The 15,726-nt window shown below is 55.2% G+C and overlaps 1 protein-coding gene across 2 annotated transcripts in view; it reads left to right on the forward strand.

Moving 5' to 3' along the window:
* The first annotated feature begins 260 nt into the window (after positions 1 to 260).
* The window catches only part of CD82 (CD82 molecule), a 50,878-nt gene continuing 35,412 nt past the window's right edge, over positions 261 to 15,726 (forward strand). Inside the window, exon 1 of one of the 2 annotated variants that reach the window (XM_042904263.1) lies at positions 261 to 400. Coding sequence is in view for 1 of the 2 variants with exons in the window: in XM_042904262.1 (XP_042760196.1) it covers positions 15,693 to 15,709 (17 nt within the window). In the remaining variant the exon portion in view is untranslated. Of the gene's footprint in view, positions 401 to 15,536; positions 15,710 to 15,726 lie in introns of those variants that run through there. The other variant, XM_042904262.1, reaches the window with a different exon arrangement.

The following is a 15,726-nucleotide window of genomic DNA, read 5'->3' on the forward strand; positions in this document are numbered from 1 at the left end:
CGCGCTCGCCTAGCAAGGTAGGGAGGCAGGCCTCCTCCGGGCGCAGAGGACAGGGTCGAGGAGGCGGGCCCGGGGGCGGAGCTACCGGGCTGAATTAGGGAGGCCATAACGGAGAGGGGCGGGGCAAGAGACGGGCCCACCTCCCGCTGGGCGGCTGCACCGGAGGCCTGGTGGGCGGAGCCGGATCTGGCCCGGGGCCGACTACATTCCCGCGGGGCCCGGGAGCAGGGCAGGGGGCGTGTCCGGGGCGTGTCCTCCAGGAGGGCGGGGCCTGGCCCCGCCGCAGCCATCCCCGACGGCTGCCGGGAGGGGGACCGCAGAGAGACTGAGTCCAGGGCTGCGCAGTCGGACGGCGAGGGGCTTGCGGCTTGCAGCGCCGAGCAGAAAGCAAAGCCAGCCGGTGAGAAGGGGCAGGGGGGAGGCCGGCCGGACAAACAATAGCAAAGTTAGTTTTCGTTCCCACTTCCAGAGCCCGCTCGGGCAGCTTTCTCGGAACAAGTGACAGATAGGGCTACGGAGGCAGCTGGTGGGTGAAAGGGAGCATAAAGTCTCCGAGTCCTGACTCCCCAGTACTCCAGCTCCGCCACGTACCCGCAGTGTGGCCCCGGGCCCGACCCCCCACCCGGGTCGGGACTTAACGGGCTCAGTAAACCGAGGAGGTTGAACCAGGTGCTCCTTGTTGCCCTTTCTCACAAAAACCCTGGTAGGTGCGGGCTGGCAGATGAGAGCAGCCTGCAGTTCGGCGAAGGGTGTTCACAACGCTGCCCAACTGCGGTTTCTCTCCCTGCCGAGCAGCACGGAGCCAGGTGAACTCTCCTGGAGCGTTAAGCGAATTACTTTAGAGATCACACGAGTTCTTCGCATGGCCCTTGAGCCCACAAGCCCTGGGAAGCAGCCTAAATCAGGGAAATTTCAGTCTCCCCTTCCCCCCAGCGCTGAGATCCCAGTAAGCTTCAGACCAGAACCTCGGTGGGGCTTTTGTCACCCTCCTGGGGCATTTCCAGGTGAGCTGGCCTGGGAGGCCCTGGTTGGAAACCAGGGACAAGTTCTTACCAGGGTGAGTGGGGAAAAGAAGGGAAAGCCCCACCAAACTGTGGGCCCAGAGTCAAGCCCCCGGCCCAGGGCTCTTGCTGCTGCATGCTCAAGGTTAGCTCTTGGATTTCTGTTCCTGGCAGTAGTAGATCTGTGCCATGGCTGTGGTAGCTGGACAGTCTAGTTCAGTGGTCAAGATCTTAGGCCCTGGGACCAAACTGGCTAGGATTCCATTCTCCTCCAAGCTTCAGTTTCCTCATCTGTAAAATGTGAGTAACGACAGTACCCAACGGCAGCAGCAAAGACTAAATAGAATAATGTATACACAGTGTTTAGCAAGGCACCAGGCACCCAGCGAGGCCTCACTATATGACAGCTGCCCTGATGCAGATGGGCAGGTGATGATGGGCTGGCTTCCTGCCTAGGAACGAGCCTGGTTTTGGAGGGCCGGATCCTGGCTGCAGCCCCTCCTGACCTTGTGAGAGCCAGAAATTGCCACCCTTTCATGCGGATGAAAGGGTCCGCATCACTTTGTCCATTTCAGGTTTGGGGAGTGTGTCATCTGGACCAAAGAGTGGCTGAGTTTTCTGCAATAGTGCTTGAGGTTGGTGGTTGTCCAATTCAATAAAGCCCAAAATGTTTACTGAGCACCTACTATATATTAGATGGAGCTAGGAGATACAGAGGTGACCTAGCCAGACCTGGGCTCTGCCCTCATTTTGAGTTGCTGACAATGAGGGCTTCCCCACCCCCACCATGCTCCTGCTGGGGAAGATAACTCACATCCAGGGCTTGGTGCCAGATGAGATTTCATGAGTCTGTTGCTCTAGTGTTTGGAATCCAGCTGTTCCATTGCATACTTGGCTTGGGGTGAGAGTGAGGGTTAGTGTGTTACCTGTTGCTTTTTTTTTTTTTTTTAAGATTTTTTTGAAGTTTATTTTATTCATTTTGAGAGAGAGCAGGGGAGGGACAGAGAGGGAGAATCCCAAGCAGGCTCCGCGCTGTTAGGCGGAGCCCAGAGCGGGGCTCCAACTCACAAACCTCGAGATCATGACCTGAGCTGAAATCAAAGAGTCAGATGCTTAACCCACTGAGCCACCCGGGCGTCCCATAAACTGTTTGATCAAGGCTGGGCACCGAAGGAGACTGGGGGTGCTGCATGTCGACTCCCTGAATGTCCTGGGGAGATGAGCCCTACACTTTGGAACCAGCTAGAAAGTAGTATGGGACGGAGGCTGATTGAAGGCTGCACTGCATGGAGGAGACAGTGTCTGTGTCTATGGGAGGGGAGGGTGCTTAGAAGCAGCGAGACAATGGAGAAACCAGAGCAGAGGGAGAGGGGCTTCCTGGAGTTGCTGACACTTGAGCAACATTTTTCTGCCTGGGCTCCCAAGTCCTGGGTTGGATCGACTTGGGGCCACAGACTCCCCTGTCCAAGCATGTGAATGGCATAAGATTAGAGTGTGGTGTGGTGGGAGGAAGAGGGTCAGTAGGTGGAGCCCATGGGGGAGGAGAAGACATTCGTCTCAAACAGAACTTAGTAAGCAAATACTGGAAAGCCTTCCCCACTACCCCACCAGCTCACATGACGAATGATGAAGGATGACACATTGCCCCCATCCTTAGTTGTTTACGGTCTGGGAAGAGACACCAGTGACTCTGATAAGAGATAAATGAAGAAAGTATTACTGGGAACTTTCATGGAGGAGGTGGAGTTTTGGGTGGGTCTTCAGGATTGGGAAGGTTTCAGCAGCGCCAGTGAAAGTTTTGGGCAGAGGAAAATACCTTGGCAAAGTCCAGGAGGTCAGTGGGTTGAGGGAATTTTTAAGAAATCGCTGCGTTGATCAGTCTGGCTGAAGAATTGGAATCGTGCGGGGATGTGAAGGGGGGGGTGGTAGGTTGGGTCAACTCACGGAAGGCCTTCAATGCCAAGGTGAAATGTTTAGATCTGATTTGTAGAAGGTGAGAGCCACTGAAGGTTTTTGAGCCAGGGAGTGACATAATCAGAGGGGCTCTTCAGGAAAGGCAGCCTTGCTTGATGTGCTGGGGTGAGGGACCCCAGGAGTCAAGGGAGAATGAGCTGATGGCTGTGGTGATGGGGAAGGAGCCGGGCGTGAAAGAAGGGGCACCGTCAAAGGGGTGGGAGGGGAGCCAGGGTCACGTGGGAAGAGGAGAAAGGGTCCCTATGGATGCCCTGTTTTGCTTGGTTTCCCCGTCCAGCCTAGACCCTGGTGCACAGCAGGGGCTCAGAGGTGCTGGGGAGGGTGATAACATGCTACAGAGTGATAGGGAGGGAGCCGCCCAGGGAGGCCCTGTGCTTGCCCACGGGGGAGGCATCTGGGCCAAGTGGTAGGAGCTTGCACCCATCAGCGGTGGGTGTGAGAGCAAGGTCGATGGGAAGAAGTGCCCGTGGCTCTCCCCCTCCTAGCTGCAGTCCAGGAGGGCTGGGGTGAGAGGTTAGCCAGTGGGGACACATTTTCCGTGTGTGGGGGGGGGGGGGGGGCGCTGAATTTTGGTTGGCTCTTGTGAAGTTTCTGCAATATGAGGCAGTCCCCTCTCTCGAAGTTTCAGACAGACGTGTGAGCCACTGCCTGGAAGCTCCCCCACCTCCTCCTCACTCTTCCCCACCCTGGGGACCCAACCCCAGTCCACCTGAAGACTGGAGCCAAGCCCTGAGCATTCTTTTGGATTTGGAGCATCTGGGCCCAGCTGGCACCCCCGGGTTTTGGCTTGGCCTTGACCCCTGGCTCCAAACCGTTATACCCACTTCCTCCACCGCATGAGAAGCTCCGAGGGGGCGGTTATGACTTAATCAAGAGCATCAAACAGTCAGGAGTTGGCTCCGTGAAAGGTGGGAGGGAGGGAAGAGCCTGGGCCCCTCCGTGGGACAGGATGGGGCCAGGGCTGGGGCGGGGGGCGGGGGGGGGGGGGTTCTGTTTAATCTCAGCAGGAACTGCCCTGCCCACCAGCTTCCCCTCCTCTAAGCCTGGATGTGAGGAGCCAGGAGGGAAGCCCAGAGGTAAACACGGCCTGCAGTGTGGTGTGCGTTGCTTTCCTCCCGCCCTCGTCCCCCGATGCTGCCTGCGAGGTGGCCAACCACAGGCTCGGGGCCTATGTCACAGGCCCAGTTGCCGTCTGGGGGCTGGCGGGTTCCTGACTCACACCTGGGGTTCCCCCTACACTATGGTTTTCCTGTCAGTGCTGATTCACTCTGTGCTGACTTGGAGACACAGCTGAGGAGAGGGAAGAGGCCCGTATTCTGGTTCTTAGATTTTGTGCCAGCTCCTTTGGTTACCGGCTGCGTGACCTCTGATAAGTTCTTTCTCTCTCTGGGCTTCCTTCCCTTCTGTGCTGGTGACCCATCCTTTACTTGGCTTTTAGGAAGTTCTGTAGCCTGGGATCTGTGTTTGTAAAGTAGGGCACATGTGAGCACATGCACACACGCACCCCCCCCCCCCCCGCCCCTGTCTCCATATAGCGTGGAACTGGGAGACGGCTCTCACACATGCAAGAGTTGGGCCCACCTCTCTCCCTTGCTTCCCCCACCGGAAGCAACTTTCCTACCTTCTGTCTGTCTGCAGATTAGGGAGATAGTATAACAGGGTGGCCAAAAGCTGGACTTTGGAGCTAGAGTCTTGGCTCTGCCCCTTGCTGGCTTTGTGACCCTTTCTGAGTCTCAGTTTCTGAATCTATGAATTGGGTAATGGTAATGACCTCATAGCATGAAATGAGGCCAAAAGCATGCGCCTCCCCAGTGGCACTCTAAGCTTTCTGAGGGTAAACAGGTCCGAAGATGGGGGGCAGATTTTCTCCAAGCCCTTCCTTTCCCTACACCCCCGCCCCCCACCACCCCGTGCTTGTCTACACTGAGTACTTTCCTCTTCATGTTATTTTGTGGCATGTGGAGTGTCTCTGTGAACCCTCCCAGGAAGGGACCGCCCTGTCCATCTCTGTATCCTTGACTCCTGGCACAAGGCCTGGCACACAGCAGGCTGTCAGGAAGTGATGGTTGAATGAATAAGTAAGTGATTCTCCTTGGGGTGGCCCAGCAGGACCCAGCTCGGTGCCAGATCCTTGGTGGCTGCCTGGCAAAGGTGGAGCCGGGAAGCAGGGTTTGGATGCCTGCGCAGCCGCCCCCCTGCCCCCGCCCCTCTCGATCCTGGAGCCCGGGTCCAGGGAGGCGAGATCGGCTTGGCTGGCATGGGATGGCTTCAGTCAGGGCTTCAGCTTCCCTTGTGAGGCCTGGCCTTTCCCCTCCTGAGAGGGGAACAGCCCGACTTCCTCCAGCTCCAGTAGTGAAGGGGCCACTTTGGCCCTTAGTGAACCCTGACTCAGCCAGAAAAGGTGCCTTCAAGTCAGCAGTTATTGGGGTAAAATGCTGTTCCCCTGTGAGGGCACGGACTCGGGGCTGGGGGAGGAGAGGGGCCCTCTGGGAGGCCATCCGTGACAGCATCTTTGCAGGCCATGAGCTGTGCAATTCTGGGAGGCACCTCACTCTGGCTTCTTTCCCCACAGGAGGGCTTCTGGCTCTTCTTTGGGTCCTGTGCCTGACTTTCCTTGCTGGGTTGAGGGGTGATCTGTTTCTGGACCTAGGCTTATAGAGCCAATGCAGGAACGTGGACAAAGTGTCAGAGTCTGGGGGTTAGGGAGTCTGGGCTCAGATCCTGGCTTCTCTGTGGAGTTGCAGAACGACTTTGTCCAGGGAGGTGAACTTCCGGGTAGGTTTCCTAATTCTTCAGGCAGTAAGTGCTCCAGAAGCCTGCCTGGGGTAGAGCTGGGCTTGGCGCAAGTTGGGAAGGAACCATAAGCAATGTCACAAACCAAAGTGCCTGAGGATGATTCCTGGCCCTGCCGCTTACCTGCTGGCCATGACCTTGGGCAAGTGTTTAGCCCCTCTGTGCATCGGTTTAAGCATCTACAGTGGGGATCATGATAGTACTCACTTCATAGGGTTGTTGAGAATGATCTGAATTAATGTATGTGAAGCGCTTATGATGTGTGCCCGGCACATAGTAGGTGCTGTATATATATCAGCTCGTTTTGGTAGTGGTGCTATTATCAATAGGAAGCAGGATTTCAATCTTGGGGCGGGGGCAGGAAAGCTTGGCGAATAGCCTGAGTCTGGGGATCAGGAGACCCAGGTTCTGATCCCAGCCCGTCCTCTACCTGCCACGTGACCCTGGGCGAGTTACAGCCCGTCATGGGGTTAACTGTTAACTATTACCCTGCATTTGCTGCATTTGGCTTTCGCGAGTGAGGCACATGCAGAGTCATGGTGGGTGCTTGTAGGGTTTTATTCAGAAAGAGGACTCTGGGTGCCCAGCCCATTCTCCTGCACCGGGACAGCCACTGTGGGTGGGTGAGTCCCGGATGCCATCAAGGAGGCACTGCAGACACACAATGCTAGGGCTACACCCCCCACCCCCCGCCCCATCCCATGACTGTACTCAAGGCTGAAAAGTGGATGGAAAAGTACGTTTGAATACTCACATAACAATGGGATTATACAGATCAGGTTACAGACCTTTATTTATTTATTTTTTTTACTTTTCCCCATTTTCTGAATCGTCTGCAACGACTTCCATGTTTTTATGCTCCGGAAAGAAGGAACACTCTTATACAATACAGCTATCAAAGAACTTGCTATACATAGTTAAACAAAAATGTATCCGTGAACTTGGGGTCCAATTCAGGTCTTTGTTGTTAATAAATTATATATATGTCATTTTTTTCCCCCCAAAGGGGGTGGGTTTGGTCTGAAGTTGAGTATCAATTTGTCAGGCCTCAGAAGACAGATGGAGTGTTTGTGGTGGGCCCCAGAGCCTGGGAGAGAAGAGTCTGCTCTGCATGGGCATGTCCTCCGACTTCCATCGTGGGCGATACGCTCTGAGTGATGCTTGTTTAGAAAACTTTTCAACAGCCGACACCAGAGGGCTTAATTTCCTCATGTGTAAACTAGGGATGAGAGTAGTAATAGCTAATCAGGGCAGGAGCTTAACACATGTTGAGGTTTTAGAGCGAACCCCGCTTCTCCTGAATTTGGAACCAAATGAAAACAGATGGCAAAGATGGGAGCTCCACACGGAAGTGTCATTACTCAGAAGGCTGGCCGGAAAACGTGGCTTTCGATCTGGGGCCCAGAGGGCCTGCTAACCGTCTGCCCTCAAGCTGGCAGAGTTACCTGTCTGGTCACAGGCAACGCTGGACAGGGGCCAACCTCCCTGCAAGGAGCAGGTGGTAGTACAGAGAGCAACCCAGATGGAAGGCTTCATGCAGGCAGCCTGGCTCTGGGGGAGGCGGGACCCCACAGAGAGCACACCCAGCGCATCTCCTAGATGAGCCAATCACATAAGCCACTGTTGGGGTCTGGAAGTAAAGGAGGGCGCAGAGCCAGACCAGAGGTGTTCTCCCGGTAGAGGTCCCTCCACGGAGAAACAAGTGGAGAGGGGAATGTTCGTTCCCCTGATAAGCATAAGGCTCTTTGAATGATGCTGGGTATTCAGTAAGCGCTCACGAAGTGTTCATTTGTCGTTGCTTATAATAATGGTAACAATGAATAATTCTGCTACAGTTGGAAAATCATTTTCCCGCTGTTTTAGGAGAGACGGTTTATCAGAATGTTTTTGCGGTGGGACCTGATGAGATGTCCTGGTGTATAGAGAAAATAGAAACTCCGTGGGGGTGGGGGGGGATTGATTTGTCTGAGGTCCTTGCAGACGTGAGTGGGTGGCTAGTCCTTGGGTCACTGTGGTTTTGCATAGACAACTCACCTCCCCGACCTCTCTTGAACACATAACGGAGGAGCAGCTGGGGCAGGGAGGGTGTGTCGTCTACTCGCGCTGGGCATTTAGAGGCTCTCGGAAAGATCCTCTGATCTCCTTTGTCTCTGCCTCACACCCGCTCCTGGCACGGTTAAGCAGCAGGCTCCTCGTTTGCCGGGAGACTGTGTAGCTGGTTTTGCAAACCTTGCATCAAATCCCTTGGGGACGAGCTGCAAGCAGGGGGCTTAGGTACAGGGCCAGCTCTTCTTCCCACCATCTGCTCACCTTTGGGCAAGTGTCTCAACCGCTCAGAACCATGGTTTCCTTATCTGTGAGCTGGGTAACGATAGTGGTGCGTCTACCACGGCTTGCCCTTGGGAGGATTAAATGAGGTAATGGATATGGGTGAAATGCTTAGCGGTGGGCACAGTGCAGAATGCACCCTCAGTAAAAGCCAGAGACTGATGAAGGTGGTTATGAATGAAGGCTGCTCCTGCCACTCCTATTGAGAAATGACAGAGTCCTCCTCCCCGGAGACTGAGATCTCCGATCTGACGTAAAGGAGCTTTCCAGGACTGTTTGGAGCTCTGAGGGCCAAGAGGGCCTCCGGCTTCCATGTGCTTAGTCCTCGATCGGACTGTCTGAGCCCAGCTTTGACTTGAGGGTTCCTGGCTTAGAGTGGAGCACACAGTTAGGGGCTTGTGCCTGCATTAATGGGATTGTGGTCTTGTGGGCATGTCTGTGGTTCATCGAGTCAATCTACCTGCCCAGTCTAGTGGACAGCATCCAGTCTTTGTTTGCATACCTCAAGGCTGGGAGAACCCACTAACTGTCATCTCTGCACAGATGTGACTTTTAAAACATATGGTATAGAATTTGAACAAACCCAGCCTCCCTTAGATTCCACTCATGGTCCTGATCATGCTCATTGGGATGATGTCCGCCTGGAATGTGGACACTCCCTAGGGGAGACCAAGTCCCCCTTGCAGCAGAAGTGGCCCCAGGCCAGTGGTTCTGGTGTAGGAAGGAGATATTTCTGTCAACTGTTCAAAAAACATCTGTCTCCATCTGAACCAAATGGGCACACACACACACACACACACACACAGAGGCTTTATAATTATTGAAGACATAATTTTTGTGGAAAAACTTGGAAGTTAGAGAATAGATGCAAAGGAGGCAATAACAACTCAGAAAGCAGCACTGGGGGTATTTCGGTGTCTACACACACACAATCGGGATTATACCATAGGAACCACGTCCTGTGCCACCACTTTAGGTTAGCAGAGTAGAGGGAGGATTTTTCCATGTTATTCAATATTCTTCCGCAGCCTGTTTCCCCGCTCCATAGCAACACACCCCGTGGATCTACCACGACCCAGTTGAGCATTCTCCTGCTGTTGCACATTTAGGCCATTTTGAATTTTTCATTAGCTTCCACATTGCTATAGTGGCCACTTTGTCCCTCTGTATATCTTGCGCTCAAATCTAATGCTTTCCGCGGAGTGAATTCCTGTGGGTGCTAGGGAGCAAGTGCATGGAAGGAAGGAGGCTGGTTCTGTGTGTGTGTGTGTGTGTGTGTGTGTGTGTGTGTGTGTGTGTGTGTAAGAAACAGAAAGAGAAAGACAGATATGGGGGAGCTTTTCCTCTTCAATCGTAGTCTGACTTTTGACCCTCTTCCTGTCTCCTTTCCAGGAGCCTGTGGTGTCATTAACTAATTATGAGATCTCTTTACTATTTAATGACCTTTCTCCATGGTGACTCGTTCCTTCCCAACAGCCTTCGGGGAGCCAGGGAATGGGAAGAGGAATCTGTGGGAGGATGCTTGTCTGGGGTAGGAGTTGGGTCAGGGAGGGGTCCAGTGGTTCTAAAACTCTGACATGTGGCAGAATCTCCTGGAAGGTTTGTTAAAGCACAGATCATACCCACAAGGTTTTCTGATTCCATTGGTCTGAGTTGCAGCCCGGGAATGTTGCATTGCTAATATGTTGCTAGGAGATACTGGTCTGGGAATTAGAATTTAAGAATCCATGGAGTAGGGGAGGCTGTGTGGTGAGTCCAGCTCCTGGTCCTGCTGACAGTAGGAACCTTGTCCTGTTTAGTAAAGGCTTGTGTGAGGCCTGAACTCACATTCTGCCTGCCGTCACCCCAGTCACCTTTTCCAGCATGTGCTATTTATATATTTATGTGCAGGAGGATAAGATGTTTATCGCCATCCCCGTTTCACAGAAAGGAAAACTGAGGCTCTGACAGGCAACCTAATATGTCCAAGGGTGCCCTGAAAGTCAGCAGGGGCACCAATACAGGAACCCTGTCCTTGTCACCTCTCCCTGCTCCCCTACAACACCCCTCCCCACCCCCTACACTATATCACACACTCTGGGCTTCTCTCCTGCCGATCTGGGGCAGAGCAAGAGGTGCCTTCCCTGAACACTGTGCCTGCCCCAGGGGACCCCAGGTGAGGGGGCTTGGAGGGCAGTTTTCTCCACACTGTCTCTGAGCCAGGGTCTTGCTCTATTTTTTATCCCCCCCCCCCCCCCCCCCCCCGCAAGTCCCTACCCACTAGCCATTCAGTAACATGATCTTCTTCTAAGATCTAGTGTTCTCCAACCAGTTTATATTCCCAGTTATTGTTCTGGACATTTTTCTGGGAAGCCACGGAAACGTGTGCCCGACCACCCCCTGGCAGGCACAGCAGAGGACGAGGAGAGAACCCTCCTCTGTCGAGCATCTAATATGTGCCGGGCCTGCCCTGGACACTGTGTAGCCATGTATCAGTCACCTCCCTGCCAGCCCCCATTGTACAGATGGGGAAATGGAGGGTCGTAGCAACTTGGCCAAAGTCACAGCTGAAAGGCACAGAGTTGGGCTTTCGATCCCGAACTCCAAGGCTGGGCCCCCTCGTCTAGAGTAGTGGTGGGTCCTGGACCAGTACAGCTGGGGGGCAGCCTATGCCCTACCCTCGACTCCTGCAAAGAGGGTCGGCCCAAGGGGCACAGCTGCCCTGGAATTCGGCGTCTCGCCCTGGGAGGGCCCTGGCCTCACCATCGGGAGACCCAGTTCAAATGGCACTTTGCAACCGTCTGGCTGTGTGACCCTGGGGAAGTCACTCCCCTCCTCAGGGGGTTCTCATTTCTGCTAATGATACCTTACGCTTTATAGCTTTTAGCAGTGGACATTTTCTCACGTACTTACTCCTGTAGACCTCGCAACACCCTGTAAAGTGTGCAGGGAGGGTATTATTTCTGAGCCCATTTTATAGATAATGACAGGCTGCAAGTGAGATGCCCGGGGATCCTACAGCGACAGAGCGCTGGGGCCAGGACTTAAAGCTGTGTTGCCTTGCTCCCCATCCTGAGCCTGGTCTGTCACCCTGAGCTGTCCTCCTTAGTAAGGAGAGAGAACTCTGGCCTCCTCTCTATTCGGTGCCTCAGCATTGGGCATCCCAGGACTCTTCCCCGGGCTGGTGGCTCTTGCGTACAAGGGGCTCTAGGAAAGGACTGGACTGGGATCCTCGCTCTGGGCCAGGAGCCTGCGGAGGGAAGATGGAGTGGTTCGGGCCGTCCCTGTTACCGTCTCCTGCCTGGCCATTTGGGGCCCCTGCTGATGGAGGGAGGTGGGGTCCGGCCCGGCTGTCCCTCCTACCTCAGCTCCTGACTTCCCCTGGGGATTGTGCCTGCCCTCCTGTACTTCTGCACAGTACAGAATTTTCCAGACTCCCAGACAATGGTGTCTGGGCCCTGCAGTTCTGCCCGGATGCCCTCACCTCTTCCCCTGTCCCCCGACTCAAGTCTTCCTCATCCTTCTAGGCCCAGCTCCAGCCACCTACCTCTCGGGGGCCAGCCATGTGCTCTGGCCAAGCCAACTCGGCTGTCTTGGGTTCTGCCCAGCGGGTGAGCTAATTAACCGGGTTAGTTAACTCCTCCCTGAGGCCATGAGACCAGGGGCTGTGGCTGCTGTAGGTCTGAGCCCCTGAAGGGTCCACCAGGCTGGCAGGGCTCAGGGTGCTGGGTCTGGGTGGGCCGGGCATGGCCGACCCCCTCAGGGTCAGCCTCACACTTGTGGCTCTCACACTTGGTGACCTTGAGCAAGTGCCCTATCTCCTCTGACCTCTGGCTCCCTTCTCTTAAAAATGAAGCTACTTTTCTCACTGACATTTGTGAAGCTTGCATGAGATAAAGCGTGCAAAGTACCTACCACCACTGATGTCTGTTGGGGTTGAGGTGCTCAGGAAATGCCTCTGCTTCCCCTCCCCTCCCCTCCCCTCCCCTCCCCTCCCCTCCCCTCCCCTGCAGTCAGCTCGGGCTTCATTCTGCCTCCACCCACCCACCTAACACGTTTGAGCCAATATCTGGTTGGGCCTTGGTCTAAGGCCTGCGCTGTATCTGCTCTAGCTAGGGGCTGTTCTAGGCTGATAACCGAGGAAGGATTGGGCAGAGGGACAGAATCAGCTGCACACATAAATGTGGGTTTTTTTAAAAAAAGGTGGTTTTTTTTGACGTTTATTTTTGAGAGACAGAGCACGAGCAGGGCAGGGGCAGAGAGAGGGGGACACAGAATCCGAAGCAGGCTCCAGGCCCTGAGCTGTGAGCACAGAGCCTGACGCGGGGCTCGAACTCACCAACTGCGAGAACATGAGCTGAGCCCAAGCTGGATGTTTAACCAACTGAGCCACCCAGGTGCCCCCAAACAGAAATGTGTTTAATCAGGCTCTGCCGGTTCTAAGTTGTGACCCTGGGCATAATCCCTCCTAGAGCCTGTTTCCTGATCTTCAGAAGGGGGTTACTCCTACCTTCTACATTCTCAGGATCACCCTGGAGCCTTCCCGGTAGGGTAGGGGTGGGAATCCAGGTGACCCGAAGCCCTGAGGGCTGCCTCTCATGAGCCCAGCATGGTTCATTTACCTGTCTGTTTTCCTGGTGCAGCATGAACGGTCCCCTTCCCCTCTGGACACCCGGAGGCTCACCAGGCCGTTGAGTTCTTGGCTCCTGGCCTGGTGTGCTGGGTTGCCCGGGGGCAGTAGCCTGTCTAGGGGAGCGGGCCAGAGGCCCCACCTGACTGTCTGAGACCGAGGTGGTGCCCCCCACCCCCAGCAGGTCCCTATGCTCACAATTCTTGGAATGCCAAGCCTGGCCCTGGGGCCCACTGGGGACACAGATCCCTTTCTACAGTGCTACACACCTTTCCTTTCCATGCCTATCTGTCTGCACATGGGACCTTCTCACGGTGATAGTAATCACACGCTTCCCTTTATTGTGCGAGAGCATTTTTATTCCTCAAACCCCCCACCTCCCTGTAAGGCAGGAATGAACTGTTATTATCCTAGAGAAGGAAGGGGGCTTGCCCAGGCCCGCTGCTGGGACTCACGACCTCTCCACCCAGCCCCGTTCCCCCATCCACCGTGTTTGCAGTCTTGGCTACATTTTGCCTTGCAGAGACATGCCCACCGGGAATGGGGAGCCCGGTTGAGAGGAGGTAGAGGTCTCCAGGGTGAAGGGTCCTAGATTCCTGCCCCAGGAGATCCGGGAGCCGGCATAGGGCCTACCCCACTGCACAGATAGGGAAACTAAAGTTTAGGGAAGATTAGAAGGTAGAGGGTAGCCCAGGTTGAGCTCTGTTCCTTTCTTCTTCCCCTTCCCCAGGGCCCTGAGGGCTCAAGTTGGGGAACTCCGTGGGGCTGTTTGGGACCTGGGTGCTCATTTTGGATTAGCCACTGCAGGCTGAGGTCATGTCCTCTGCCTGCTTCAGCAATCTTCGGGGTCTGTGAGTGCCTCTAGTATCCCCTCTGGTGATACAGACCCAGACTTCTCAGAAGGGGAATCTCAGAGGGGGCAGTTTCCGGCCATGGCTCTGCCTGGTGCTCCCAGAATCTGGGGGAGGCCAAGGCTGAGGAGAATGTTCTGGGGAGGGGATGGGCCATTGTTAATGGCTGGTGGGGGAAGGACAGTGCGGGTAAGAACTGGAGGGCACCAGTCTCAGGAAGGGCACAGGGGGGGCAGGCTGTTGGCTAGAGGAGATGGTGGGTAGGGGGAGGCCGAGCTGGGCTGGCTCCTGGGGTGGGATCCTGCTTGGGTAAGCAGGGACTTCATTCCTGGCCAGGTTTTGCCTTAGGCTTCCCTGGGGACTTCCTGTGCAGACCAGAGAGGGCTGGAGTCCTGGATGCACAGAAGGCTCCCTTCACCTAGGATCTGTGTCCCTCCCTCTCTCCCTGTCATTCTCTGTCTCTCTTTCCTTACCTCTCCCCTGTCCCGCCCAGCAACACCCCCTACCAGTCTACCTCTGCCTACCCACCAAGTACCTCTGAAGCCAGAAGGTCTCTGGAGGTACCGAGACCCAAAGCCACCCTGGCTGGCTCTGCCCAGGCCTGGGGCTCTCTGTCCCTGGGAATAGAGCCATAACAGGCTGTGCCCCGGCTGTCGGGTGTCTGGGCTGCCTAAATGGCCACCACCCTGCCCGGGAACCTGGGGCTTGGGTTCTACCCACCACATGGGAAGTACAGCCCTTCATCCCAGGCTCGGAGGTCCCAGATGCCTACAGCTGACTGTGGAAATGGATTTCCCCAGGCTGCTCCTTGCTGGAACTGGGACCTGCTATAGGGAAGGCTGGCTAGGCTGGAGCCGGGGGCCTGTATGCTGGTGAGGTTGCCCTGGACATTCCGGACTTCAGAGGCTCTAAGGAGGAAGGATGCGCGAGAAGGAGGCTTGAGAGCTGGTCTTGAACACAGGGAGAGACAGGGGCCAGGGCAAAGCTCAGAGGAAGCCACGGGGGGAAATAGGGACAGATACACGGGGGAAGAGGCAGGGGAGGGGAAGGACTGAAGGAAAAAGCAGAGAGCCCCGCTCTTCCCTTCTCTCCTGGCCTGAGCCACTTTAGTTGGGTCCCAGCCAGGAAGACCCCCATGCCCCCAGAGCTCATGGGGTTCGAGACCTGCTCCTGCCCTCCACCCTTGGCCCCATCTTTTCTGTGTCTCCCTCCAAGGACCCATGAGAGAGACAGTCCCCATACCCGTGTGCGCAGCACTTTTCCTGGACTGCGTCTCATTCACCCCGCCCCCGTGTCTGTCCCTGGCTCTTCCCATCAAATATCCCTGGAGCCAGAATGCCTCTCAGGCCTAGAGGCGCTGAGAACTGTAGCCTTAGGAGGTGGGAGGTATTAGTCCATTTTACAGATGAGGGAACTGAAGCTCAGAAAAGTTTAGTGGCAGTTAGGAGTAGACAGAGCTAGGGTTTGACCCCACGGCTGTCTGATGCCCACCCTAACTCCTCATGCCGAGATAATTAGGGCTGCCAGACAGCCCCTGAAAGAGTCTGTGCAGGAGAATGTTCTGGGAAGGCTGCCTGGAGGAGGTAGCATCTCTGCTGCCTTTTTTCTTTCTTCCTGAACCCAGTGCCTAGGGACAGGATGCTGTGACCAAAGAGCTTGCCTGATGCCATGTGGGGTCCCTTCCTTCTCCCTGATTGCCTCCCTAGGGCACACTTAGCACCCAGCCTCAGAGTCTTAGGAACCCCAGCCCTGACGCAGAGGTTAACCCTTTGCTAACCGCCTGCCTCCAGGCTCTGTGATGGGTGTGCGAGCTGGTCCCTGGCTCTCGAGTGTGGTTCCAGAATGTCTTCAGTTGGTTGGGAGGCCAGACTGTAAAACCCAGTGAACTTGGGTTAGGCCTTGGCGAAACTATTTTAGTTGGCTATCATTTGTAACTTTGTTTCTGCAGGCAGTGTAGATGACAGCAAAGGGTCGGACTGGTGGGGTTCAACTCCCAGCTTTACGGTCTGTGTCACCTTGGGCAAGTCCCTTTCCCACCCCGAGCCTCAGTTTCTCCCTCCGTAAAATGGAGATAAAAGCAGAAGCCACCTCGTCGGGTCATCGCAAGGGTGAACTGAGCCGTGTGACGCGCTTGGCATGATTGCTGGTGACAGGTAACTGCAAAAATGTC

This window comes from Panthera leo, chromosome D1 (genome assembly GCF_018350215.1).
Source record: "Panthera leo isolate Ple1 chromosome D1, P.leo_Ple1_pat1.1, whole genome shotgun sequence".
Lineage (NCBI taxonomy): Eukaryota > Metazoa > Chordata > Mammalia > Carnivora > Felidae > Panthera > Panthera leo.